General features: G+C 32.7%; 1 protein-coding gene across 1 annotated transcript; it reads left to right on the top strand.

Annotated features, from left to right (window-relative positions):
- The first annotated feature begins 658 nt into the window (after window positions 1-658).
- On the top strand, window positions 659-12,284 carry LOC132731361 (spermidine synthase-like). Its single transcript, XM_060717535.1, has 8 exons — window positions 659-676; window positions 1,374-1,562; window positions 2,867-2,959; window positions 3,428-3,581; window positions 5,063-5,146; window positions 6,430-6,575; window positions 9,309-9,431; window positions 10,416-12,284. Exons 1-8 carry the CDS (start codon window positions 659-661, stop codon window positions 10,479-10,481), a joined length of 873 nt encoding a protein of 290 aa, XP_060573518.1. The 3' UTR covers window positions 10,482-12,284.
- The last annotated feature ends 1,466 nt before the right edge of the window (window positions 12,285-13,750 follow it).

Below are 13,750 nucleotides of genomic sequence, written 5' to 3'. Positions count from 1 at the left end.
ATGGCCAATCAAATGTTTTCACTATAGACTAACTCCACGCTTAGGAAAATATTTAAATAATTTTGTAAAAAAAAAAACATTATTAATCGTATGTACACAAGCAAATCAAGAATTTGGTTTGTTTTGACCAGGAACGTACATATACATATATATATATACATGTATCTGGCTGTTTTATCCAATGTTATGTCACATTTTCCTTTTATGCGTTGTTTATCAATACTTTTGATAGCCATTAACAAAACATACTACATCAAAAAGCTGTGGCATGATCAAACCTAACAATGTTTTGTTTTTGTTTTTTTGTTGATGTATTTTTTTTTTTTTTTTTTTTTTTTTTTTTTAGTGTGACATACAAACTGAATCTCTAGGGAAGCGCAAATATAAAGAAAAAATAATAATGATGGATTCGAGGGTTATGCTATATTTTGTTTCTTCAAACTTGAAAATATAGCCAACCCTTATGCTTTGAAGTCGCAGCTAAATTAAATGTAAATGCATAAAATGCATGTAATTGTGACATAATTCGACTTTTCCCGTCACCTACTTTAAATTGTCTGATACCGTATAACAGAGTTTTGCGTTAACATTTACGCATGCGCGTTTTGCAACGGAAATAGCGTGATTATCGGCCCAGCTGTCAACAAGATAAAAAAGGATGGCCGTTAAAAGAGGGGTTAGTAAATTAAAAATTTGTGGGGGGGTTGTCTTTAAAATTGGAAATTCTATTTCACGAAAAAAAAGTTCCAGGAGATTGTTTTTAAAATTTTTAATTAATTTGTTAAAATTTAACTGTTTAAAAGTTCAACGTCATCATGAACATGAAGTTAAAGTATGAAACGTGACATAGATCATAGGTTATGTCATAGTGTCACGTTTGTTAAATTTTATTTTCAACATTATTACAATGTTGCTGTTCTTTTTTGTGTGTGTGTGTTTTTTGTTTTGTTTTTCTTCCCAAAGGTTATGATTACTCTGTCTACTCTAATTCCTTCATCCTGAAATAGACCAGGAGTGTAATTTGAACAAGGCAAGGCCTGAAAACGAGCTCTCTCACATATAGATCTATAATAATAAAAATATATATTTATTAAACCCACCAGCTGCATTCTGGCATGCTCCAAATATTATATAATAGGACAGGGAACCAAAATAACCATATGTTCAAGTCATAAATTTGCTGTACTTCCAGTAAAAATTTTCAAAGGCATCCCTCGAAGATACTTGCTTTACCGTAATGCTCACTTTGTGAGAAGGCCTTCTCTTCGGGTTCGCCATAATAATATAAATATATATGTTTCATTTCGTTTTCTTTACTTTAATATACAAGTTTTAGTCATCAAATATTCCAAGACATTGCCGAAGTTTTATAGATTAGGATAATTGTGAAAAAATATAATGATTATTATAAGATTGTAGTGAGAGAATGCTATATTTTCAGTGAGACATATGGTAATGTGCTGGTATTAGATGGTGTGATACAGTGTACGGAGAGAGATGAGTTCTCATACCAGGAGATGTTAGCTAATATACCCCTCAATGCTCATCCTAAACCACGCAAGGTACACACCTATCCTTATACAATCATGTATGCAAAATGTCAGTAGAAAACTGTGAGTTTCAATGGGCAGCAATGGTAAAAAAAAGTATCTATGCTAACAACTACACATATTCATTTTAAATGCAAGTGGGTGTAACCAAATGTTGATGAAAATCTTTGAATAGAATGTTACTGTCACGAAAAATGTTTTGAGATGGATTGTCTGATTTTACCTTTCACTTCTGGAGCACTGTTTTAAACTGAAAAAAGAAAAACAACAACAAAAACAAAGTAAGCAATACTTATCTAGCACTTTTAATAGCAGTGTATGACTTCTTAAGTATAGCAAACTGGTAAAGGTGTGATAATCAATCACAACTGCTGTAACTCAAATTACATAATGAAGAATTATGTTCATTTCGCACTGATCCATCTTGGAAAAAAAAACGCTAACACTTGTGTGATTTGTAAAGTTGAACATTTATCACTTTATTGAAACACTGCTAATGTTTGATTTGAATACATTCACTTTGGTATCAAGGCCATTATCTCTTATTATTGTACTTGATTGAACAGACTTGACACAAAACTGAATTCAGAAGGCATAATTTATATTATAAAATAACACATGTCTCTCAGGGTAAGCGACAGCCATTCATCATTGACTTTTATCAGGGGAGAAAATTAGAACACTTCATTTTCTTAAGTCTATATAGATTACTCATATGTCTGGAGATTGCAAAAAATCATTGACCGGTTGATATTCATTTCCCGGATGAAAGATCAAAATAACACCATGGTGATTTGGCTATATAGTAAAACATGAGGTATAATAAAATTATTTATTACATGCTTTTCGGTGGTTTATAGAAATATATCAGTGATATAAAACTGATAATTTCACTGTTTTAAACAGTGAAATTATCAATTTGATAATTTCACTGTTTTGAATTTAAGCCCCTTACGTTGTTTCAGTGAAATACCAGCGTGCACAGTACTGGGAACCAAATTAATGACGTGATATCGTAAATGACGTCACGTTGTATTATTATTTGGCGCGCTTTTCATTTAGTATTAGGTTAAATGTCTTTTTAAAACGTTTCTTTGCATATAATAAAAAGGAATTTGTTTAGTTTAGTGTAAGATCGAAATATATTTCACCTTGTGAACACCAAAAGTTCATATTTCACTATACCTTTTGGTGCTCACTCGGTGAAATATATTCCGATCTTACACTAAACTAAACAAATATCCTCTATATAATTATGCTGTCTAGATTATTGGTTGACAAACTGTATAGTATCAGATGTGTTTTACTGTCACCAGGTATTGATAATAGGTGGTGGAGATGGTGGTATATTGAGAGAAGTTGTGAAACACCCGGATGTGGAGGAGGTACATCAGTGTGAGATAGATGAGGTAAAGTATCTATTGTTTATAATTCTTTAACCTGCTGAATTAGCCTTGGGCACCAGTATAGAGCCATCGCCTACACAATTAATAAATTAATGCAAGCTGACCAGTCTTGGAGGTTGTAAAACTATAAGATTTTTTTTACTAAAATCTCAGGAATTGTATTGATCAGTATACATTCTGTGACTGTTTCTGACCAAACAAGTACCTGAGCGTAGAGAATCTTTTTATAAAAAAGCTCATAACTATATCATGTACTTTATTTGTAATTTTGTGATTGAAATCTTCTTCTTTGTTAATTCTTACATTATCCAGCTTTTAATTTTACTATCCAGTGCTGAGAATAGTTAAGCATGCAGTCCTATTGTCAGCTCTTTATACTTTCCCATCTGTGACCTTTTGTACGCCAAAGTATAGCAGTTTACAAAAAATTATCCTGTTGCTACATGTGTATTTCTATATTTGTTTTCATAGAAAGTCATAGAAGTCTCAAAAAAGTATTTGCCAGACATGGCAAAGAGTTATTCTAGTCCAAAGTTAAAGTTACATGTAGGAGATGGATTTGAGTACATGAAAAAACATCAGGGAGAATATGATGTTATAATCACAGATTCCTCAGATCCTGTTGGTGAGTTAACTCCCTTTGTATTTACTTTTAGTTGACAGAACTAGACTTTAGCTGTAATTAATCTTTGATGGATTCTTTGGTCGCAGGAATTAGACTAAAATGCTATACACTGTAGCCTCGATATATCGCACTCCGTTATAACGCTAATCTCAGTATAGCGCTCATAGACCTTGGCTCCCAAAAAAAGTAGATCTAGATTTATAGCACGCTATAACGCTTGTTTAATTTGATGGTCAAGTACAATAAACAATTGTAATTAGGACATTTATGAGCGCCAAAGGTGTGAAAATTGTGCCCAGGTTAGCGTTTATCTGCTCTTTTGTTGTTTTACCTGTCCATCAGTCAGACAAAATCTCAAACTCATATCATATTAAACTGTGACATGGGCAACCGGTGGTGAGTATAAATAAATTAAAATTCACACACATAGATGTGACATGTAAACCTCGCTGAATTAAATAACCCACACAAGCCCAAAATCAATTTAAATTCCTGCACTGTAAATGACAGGAAGGAAATAAATGGCGTTTGATTAACTAGGGGACACAACTAAAGCTGGACTGTAAATTACAGTGTAATGGCAAACTGTTTACACTACATTCATGATTTATGTTTTTCTTTCGAAAGTTTTTTGTTTCTTTTAAATATAATTAGTATTATTTGTGAATATAATATATGTTTACATCATTGAATTGTTTTAGAAAAAGATAATGTCGATATTCATTGAACAGTAAGTAAAAATCGTCAGCGTTATACAGGGCTGCCGATTTTCCGCGGATCCGCGGAAATCCGCGGATTTCGTGAGCTCCTGGGTCATTTTTGAGATCGATGTAAATTCGACAAAGACAATAAATTCATTCGTCATATTTTATACAGTACCCAAAAACCGGCACGCTTCGGCTTTTATCGTTACGCTAGCCGCCTATGGTACGTCTGTAAGGGCTTTTCTCATTGGTCATATCGAGTCTTTTCCGGCATTCTATTTTAGAATAACCAATCAAATTACAGTTTACATTGTCGCTCTTGTCTGTTGTCAAAATGCGTCAAAATGTCGGATATTTGTCAAATTTAGAGTCCAGGAAATTGATTTTAGGGCATACCAAATCATCAGAATCCAGGAGCCCGGAACCCCCACCAGGGCTCTGCCCTGGACCTGCAAAGGGGGCTTGCGCAGCCCCCTTGACCCCCGGCGTATTTTCCGCTGATTTTGAAATTTGCTGTTGGCAGCCCTGGTTATATATATAGGCGGTGGGTGCGGTAATGCGGTAATTTCGCAATGAGCGTTCTTATGAGAGCCTTGTTAGAACGCGTTGTTGAGACATTGGACCCCAACATGAGCGTTATAATGAGGCTGTAGTGTATCTGTTTTGAAATCTGGAAATGCAACTAATGTTAACAACAGATAAAGTAAATTGTTTGTATTTATGTATTACAGTAATTTGTTTTCATTGTCTGTTAAATTGTTTATTAAATGATTACAGGACCTGCTTGCACATTATTTCAACAATCATATTATGAACTCATGAAAACAGCTTTAAAACCTGATGGCATACTTTCATGTCAAGGTAAGGTAACAACATTATTATTTCAAGATAATATAGCATCAGTTTTATTATGTCAAGATAATCTAGCATTAGTCTATCATGTCAAGGTTAGCTAACATCATTATTATCATTATTATGTCAAGATAATCTAGCATCAGTCTACCATGTCAAGGTAAGCTAACACCATTTTTATGTCAAGATAATCTAGCATCAGTCTATCATGTCACGTTAAGCTAACATCATTCTTATGTCAAGATAATCTAGTATCAGTCTATAATGTCAAGGTAAGCTAAAATCATTTTTATGTCAAGATAATTAAGCATCTGTCTTATCATGTCAAGGTAAGGTAGCATCGTTATTATGTCAAGATAATCTTGTATCAGTCTATTATGTCAAGGTTAAGTTTTTATTGCATCAGATTGTTCCCAAATAACAAGGTTAGTGCACAATACATTCAAGTGTACCATCATGTCAACAAACGACATTTATTATTTTTAAATTGTAAGAGTTGTCATTTGAGGAGACTGGAAGCCAAAATGACAGTCTCAAATATATTTTGGGCCTCCTCAAAACTAAATAAAAACACTGTTGAATGTAATAAAATTAAAACTGACTGCCTCAAATTCAAAATGGATCATTTCAGTAAATAATTAATGACAAAGATGAGCATATATCAGAGATTATAATGTTGTGTTGGGAAACCTTGTATCTAATAGTATCCACAATGTTTCTGAGTTCAAGATCACACATTAGAATGTATTATTACATACCCACGCTGATTTGTGACTCCATAAAAATAGTATTGCTGACGTACATATATTTTGATGTGACGTCAAATATTAGCATGACACTGTAGGCAAGTCAATGAAAAATTATTCTTTTGTATTCCAAACAGTCTTTATTTTGAGTATGTGATGAATAAAATTTTATATTACATACTTTTTTACCCATTCAATATTCTATATTTATTCAAGTTGACTTGTTTATAGAACATAAATGTATGCAAGATAGGCTTATATATAAATATTATTTATAAGCATAAAGTTATCGCAGAAAAACTTTATCTTGACATACAATATTAATGTTAGTTTAGTCTGTGCCATCAGTATATAGTCAGGCCAGCCAGCACTTCTGTGCAGTGCTCTGTACCATTAGTAGTTCAATTTGAAATTTCTTTAACTTTAATTATGCAGTTTTCAAATACAAAGCAGGGTAAATTCATAACACCAATTCATGAGGTTAAGGGTCAATTTAAACAAAGAAGATGACATAATGTAAACTAACATGTATTATATAATATTCAGGTGAGTGTCTCTGGCTTCATTTGGACCTCATCAAGACTATGCTGACATTTTGCAAGAAACTGTATCCCGTCACAGATTACGCCTTCACAACTATACCTACATATCCTAGTGGACAAATTGGCTTTGTACTCTGCAGTAAAAACCCTGTAAGTTACATTGATTTTGTTATTCCTTATTGTTGTTTTCAAATTGTTCCAATGAACTTTTTTTAGTGTTGAGGTGGAATTACTGTATGTTGTATATTTTAGTGAATATTTAGGAAATAGATCTTGGTTTTGTGTTTGTTGTTATAAAATATTGCATGGTAAGGAGTTCAGATGTGCAGATATATAATCACTAAGGTTGTACTGGCATTATGTGCAATATTATACAACCAAGATGTATTTCCTATTTTTCCTAACTTGTCACTAAAGAAATATTATTGGACTATATTAACAGTGGTGATATTTCAGTGTCATTGATAGTAGTAATAGCTGGGGGAAAAACTGTAGAAAGTTTTTTTTACTGTGTAAATACTTTGAGAAAAGAAAATTTTTAAAACATTAATAAAAATTTTTTCTGTATATCTCTTATTATAGAAGAATGTAATTTGATAACAAATTAAACAGCACAATTATTTCCTGGAAAAAAAAATTTTACAATGCAAAGTTAAATAGTTGATGTGGATAATCGGGTCGACGATATTTCTGAAAAAAAAGTTAAAGTAACAGTGTATAATGACTTTTATCAAGTGTTTTCTATTTCTGATGCATGATAACAGAGGTAGAGGTTTACAACTATTAGATAAGTTCCACTGTAAATATATGCAGTGTTTTTGTACAGTAATATAAATGTATCATATACAGAGGAGACAATAAGGACAAGTGCATTGTTGTGTCTTCTTCGGTGTAGAAATATCTCTGATAGTGTAAAAGTGAAATTTATTAACATATATATAACTTAAATGAAAAAGCATGTTATTTGTTTATTGCTACAATTCTCAAGTTTTATTTTAGGTTTTAACCATTAATTTGTAGATGTTTCATCAGATATTGAACTTGTTTTTAATGGACATTAAGTAAAGGTCATTAGCCATAGGTAATTCAAATTTACAAGTTATTGAATAAAGTAATATAGTTCTTGTTCTTTTGGTTTTACTTGCACTTTAACACATTTTTGAACATATCTTGGTTGTCAATCAACCTAACTGGCCTTCTTGGAAAACAAATCAGTAATTCTCCCAAAGTGAAAGACTACTTATCTTCAAATATAGCTGAACTAAAAATTCAAACCAGCTATCCCTGGTGTACAAATCCAATACGCTTAGCTGTTAAAAACTTCACAATGCAACTTGCAAGGCAGTCTGACTCTTGTCTGCATCAGTATTTGCACAATGCCAGTAAAATAACACTTGGTTAAGGTTTTTCATGCAACTACATGTCACATTAACTACAGATTTATTCACTTGAAGCTTTACTTTTCTATGAGATCATACAATGTAATTGTATGTCACTATCCATGACATATAACTCAAGTATATTACTCCGTTAATTTGAAATCCATGGTTATGTTTGGTTATGTTTTTTATGCAAGTTTTAGATACCACTGATGGTTTTTTGGGTTTTTTAGCTCGACTTTTCTATGAAAAGGGGAGCTATCCTACTCGCCCCGGCGTCGGCGTTAGCGTTGGCGTCACACCTTGGTTAAGTTTTTCGTACCACCCCACTTTATTTCAGAAGTATTACAAGTATGGCTTTGAAACTTACCATACTTGTTCACCATCATAACCTCCATCTACAGACAGAGTACATAACTCTGTCAAGGTTTTTGACAGAATTATGGCCCTTTTTTGACTTAGAAAGTGTATTGAGCTTGGTTAAGTTTTTTGTACCACCTCACTTTATTTCAAAACCATTGGAGGTATTGCTTTGAAACTGACCATACTTGTTTACCATCACGACCTTCATCAACAGACAAGAGGACATAACTCTGTCAAGGTTTTTGACAGAATTATGCCCCTTTTTGACTTAGAAAATACATTGAATATGGGTAAAATCCACTTATTGCCTTAACCCTTTGAGATATTGCTTTGAAACTTTTAATGCTATTTCACATCATTACCCCATCTGTACGCAAGAGAAGGTAACTCTGTCAAGGATTTGTTTTAAAAATTAAGGCCTTTTATCGACTTAGAATCTTGGTTAAGTTTTTTGTACCACCTCACTTTATTTCAAAACCATTGGAGGTATTGCTTTGAAACTGACCATACTTGTTTTACCATCACGACCTTCATCAACAGACAAGAGGACATAACTCTGTCAAGGTTTTTGACAGAATTATGCCCCTTTTTGACTTAGAAAATACATTGAATATGGGTAAAATCCACTTATTGCCTTAACCCTTTGAGATATTGCTTTGAAACTTTTAATGCTATTTCACATCATTACCCCCATCTGTACGCAAGAGAAGGTAACTCTGTCAAGGATTTGTTTTAAAAATTAAGGCCTTTTATCGACTTAGAATCTTGGTTAAGTTTTTAGTACCAGTCCACTTTTTGACTGAACTGTTTGAGATATTAATTTGAAAGTTGGAATACTTGTTTACAATCATGATTCCCAAACATGTCCAGGAGAAGGTAATTCTGTCAAAGATTTTATTTGAATTATGGCCCTTAACTGTCAATGTTTTGTATTATAGGCAAGCACTAAAAAAGTCGAGCGCGCTGTCTTACGGACAGCTCTTGTTTTTTTTCAGAGTCATATTTTAGATCAGAAAACTAGACTAATTACTCTTGTATTAATTTTCATTGAGTTGTTCCTCTTTGTTTACCCATTCAAGAGTCATATGTTAATTTCAGTGTCAGGGTTGGCTAATTACTAATTTATTTATCTTTTATTTAGGATACAGTGTTTAGAGAACCTGTACGTAAGTTAAGTAATAAAGAAGTTGAGCAGATGGATCTCAAATATTACAACACAGACATTCACAAGGCTGCATTCATTCTGCCAGAGTTTGCAAGAAAGGTATGGTACATGGTTTCACAGATCACAGTTCCTTTCTCTGTTTAACTTTTAATCCACGAAATTTCTAAATATACTTGTCTAATCTTCATTATGGTCAGCCAACAGAAAAGAGTCTAGTCAAACTGCATACATGTAGGTGTGCAAACCAGCTTATTGCTGTACTGGTAATCATTTTCAGTTACAGCAGGTTAGAGTTTGGAGAGGCTCCATTTTTAGCTTAACTTTACAAAGAATAGGGAGATCTATTGATCCAGCTTCACACTTTGATTAAATTTTTGCGTGCAAGTTGGTATCGACAAAACTGCAGAAGGGAACGAGTTGAAACTTAACATACTTGTTTTGAGAGCATCATAGGAGGTCACTGTTCAAGACCCATAACTCTAACATGGATTTTTGACAGAATTATTGACCTTTTTGAACTTAGAAAATTTTACATTATCCAGGCTCTTGTTTTACTATCAAGTACTGAGAATAGTCAAGCAAGAACAGACAATGTTTTATGACAGATTTGTTAAGAATTTATGTTTTATTTAATGTATTCATTTATACAGTAATTTCAGAACGTTTTATCTTTAAATTATTTGAAAAATGCAAAAAAATAAAAAGAAATGTAATATTACATTTGTCTATTGTTACTATTTGATAAATTGACATTTGACCTGGTTTAGCTTGTCAGAGTCTCTATAACTTATACCTCAAACATTACAGGTCATGTGTGTTACAAAGTTGTGTTGTACAACTACTGTGATATAAGGAATGATTGTTAAATCAGGTTCTATAACTCTATCTTTACCATAGACATTAAGACTTGAAGTTATGTTGTCAATTATGCATGTGAAACTTCAGATATTGATGTTAAGACATTTAAACAACTAGGGCAAAACATCAACTAGGTCTGCTGACTGCTTTACTGCTTTTATCTGTTGGTATTTGTTACAGTAAAAAATGTCTGTCTATTAAAAATTGATTACTTATGTATTGCAGGTTTTAAGAAGTGAAGAGTCTGAAAATGGGTCCACAAATGGGGAGGCAAATGGGACAAGCAACTGAAAAATCCTTAGCTATTTCTAAATCATAAAGTCAAAATGTCAGCAGTATTACTCTAGATATTTATCTTTTCAATCATTGGAATAGGAAAGTGTACATGTTACGGTTAAGGGGTCCAGTTTTTATCATTTTCATTTAATTATTCTTCAGGAAACTCCACTAAATACTTCTCAACAACACTTCTGACATTTTTACTACTTCTTGAACTGTGTACCCATTGATTCAAAATGTGTTTGTGTTATTATTGTTTAATGTCACTGTCATGTTATCAGTATACATTTATAATATCTCCTTGATCAGTTTGGCCATGTGTCTATGTATAAGTCCATCAGTCCTTGACTTATTTGTCCATCAATCCATGACATATTTGTCCATTAGTCCTTAAATTGTTTGACCATCAGTCCTTGAATTGTTTGACCATCAGTTCTTGACTTGTTCATCTATCAGTCCTTGAGTGACATACAAGAATTAGCTGGGCACAAACTATACTGGGCATTAAAGGCCGGAAATTACTGAAATATTGTTTGGAGCATAACTACAGTTCCATTTGGCCCATACTATTAAAACTTCATAGGATGGTTGTCCATATTGTGTAGAAAACCCCTATTGATTTTGGGGTCAAAGGTCAAGGTCACTATTGCCTTAAAACTGAAAACAGTTTCCAGAGCATAACTTAAGTTCCATTTGGCCCACCATATTCAAACTTCATAGGATGATTGTCCTTATTGGGTAGAAGACCCCTATTGATTTTTGGGTCATAAGGTCAAAGATCAGGATCACTATTACCTTAAAACTGAAAACAGTTTCAGGAGCATAACTTAAGTTCCATTTGGCCCACAGTGTTTAAACTGAATAGGATCATTGTCAATATTGAGTAGAAGACCCTTATTATGTTTTAGGTCACAAGGTCACTATTACATTAAAACTGAAAACAGTTTTCGCTCAGTAACTTTAGTATTAATCAACCTACAACTGTAAAATTTTATAGGATGAACAGCCATGTCCAATATATGACCCCTATTGATTTTAGGCTCATAAGATTAAAGGTCAGGGTCACAATGACCTTACCACTGAAATTGTGCTTTCTGGAGCATAAAACAAGTTCCATTTGGCTTACAGTGTTCAAACTTCATAGGATGATTGCCTATATTGAATAAAAGATCCATATCTATACTGGGGTCACAAGGTTAAAGGTCAGTATCAAATGACCTTAATATTGTTAACAGTTTTTCAACTGTCAAACTTCATAGGATGATCACTTATATTGAGTACATTAATTATATGCCCTAAAAAATTTGCTTATATTATATTATATCCCTGGCGTCTTTCTGTCCATCTGTCGTAGTAAAATTATTTCATTCCCATGTCTTTCAAATGCTTAATCCTTACTAAAAAAAATCATTTTCGGGCATATAATGCTCCGCTTAGCGGTGCTCTTGTTCAAAATTGAAACTATTTTCAGTATTTACAAAACATGTTGCTTTGTTTGCTGTTTCACAATGGGGAAAACTATTGTTAAAATGGGGGACTCTATTGTTACCATGCGAGACACAACTGTCACAATGGCGGTCTTTATTGTAACAATAGGAGAATCTACTTTCACAATGGGGGAAGTTAAATGTGCATCTTTAGCAGGGCATTTATTACAATACAAGATATTTCCCATCTTTACATGTATTTATGTACACTTTATAACATGTATATACAGAAATAGACATTTGGTTTGTGCAATTATGTACTTTACATATTCTACATGCTTGAATGTACTTTGAAATGGGATTTTAAATGCAATAAAATTTAAACATATTTTACGGTGTTGTTTTCTGTGTTTTTTTCAATTACTCTATGTTCAAATGGTAGACTTCTAGTCCATCGTCATTTCTAAACTGAGGACATAAATGTATTGCCATAGGATATGTTAATACATTCTGCATGGCATTTGGTCCATGCTACAGCTTTTGTGGTGTTGTATAACAAACATTATGGGGTGCTAGATGTATGTAGGAATCAGTTTATCCTGTCCTGTCCCATTTTTGGAACTGATAGAGATATTACATGTATTAACTTTGAACTCAAAGCAATCTCACAATGCAACTGTGTGTCAAGTTTCATAACTCTGATAGTTTGACATAATTATGCCACTTTTAAACTTAGAAAATATCCAAGACTTTCATGGAGATTAAACTAGCGTTGACCTTGACTTTTAAATGACCTTGAAGGTGTAATTATTGAATTTTCACTGTTTTGCTATGATAGGCAGTAAAAGTTTGGAGAATAATTCTTGCTGATGTAGCATTTGATTATAATATAAAATGGTTGTCCCACTATACTGGAGATTGACCTCGGAATAAAATATTCATTACATACTAATACTATGATACTGTTTGTATAATTTAATATGCCCAAAGTTTTCTTTAGTTACATTCTAGGAAGACATTTGTCTGTCCCTAAGCAACAATGATATCAACCTGGTAACTTGTTGACCTTTAAGTCGGTCATGGCTAGTAGATGACCTTTATTGATTTTAAGGTCACAGTGACACTTAATGTAAAATCCAGTCAGTAAGTTACGTGAAACATGGACATTGACATGATCAATAGGTGACCCCTGTGATTTTACTAATTGTAATTAAGCCTCATAGAGCAAGATTTGTATACTAAAATAGAATTTGTCAAAATTAATAAAGTACAGGGTGAGACATGGATCTTTATATTCTGTAATTAAAGTGCAGGTTAGTCATTAACAGCCATCAATAAGTTTCCAAGAAATCTACCGTGAACAGGCTGTGAATATAAAACTTTGTCTGTAACCATTGTTATCTGTATAAAAGGGGGTATAAAACGGTTAAATGAATATTTTATGTTAAAATGAATGCACGTGCACAGCTGGCTTCATATTGTTTTTGATCTGAGTGAATGATATAAAGATAATTCAGAATTTCCTAAAAAGTCTTGTCGTCTTTTACTTTTGATTCAATAAATTTTACTTAAACATTTCCGAGTAACAGCTGTTCTGATATATCTATTAGCTAGTGTTGACGGATGATTTGTCATAAGTTAAAAACAGTCAAATACAGTAAATGAATTATTTTGTTTAGATCTATAAAAAAATAATTTCTTAACAGATATGCGTTAAAAACTTTTGAGCGAATGCATTTTAATACTTAACACTAGAAGTAACACTAGAAGGTCTATTCTTTTCTTCAAAAATATGCATGTATGTCATTATTTGGAAAATGAATGGTTTGTTGCGGATGATTTAGTCTTTCAGTG

This window comes from Ruditapes philippinarum, unplaced genomic scaffold (assembly GCF_026571515.1).
Source record: "Ruditapes philippinarum isolate M1 unplaced genomic scaffold, ASM2657151v2 ctg54_1_1_1_1, whole genome shotgun sequence".
NCBI lineage: Eukaryota > Metazoa > Mollusca > Bivalvia > Venerida > Veneridae > Ruditapes > Ruditapes philippinarum.
This window is presented reverse-complemented; position numbering and strand designations above follow the sequence as displayed.

Bases quoted from the DNA above. Each gene is read 5' to 3' on its own strand.
- LOC132731361 (XM_060717535.1), top strand. The intron at 2,960-3,427 runs GTAAAGTATCTA...TTGTTTTCATAG, and splicing joins ATCAGTGTGAGATAGATGAG to AAAGTCATAGAAGTCTCAAA. The intron at 9,432-10,415 runs GTATGGTACATG...TATGTATTGCAG, and splicing joins TGCCAGAGTTTGCAAGAAAG to GTTTTAAGAAGTGAAGAGTC.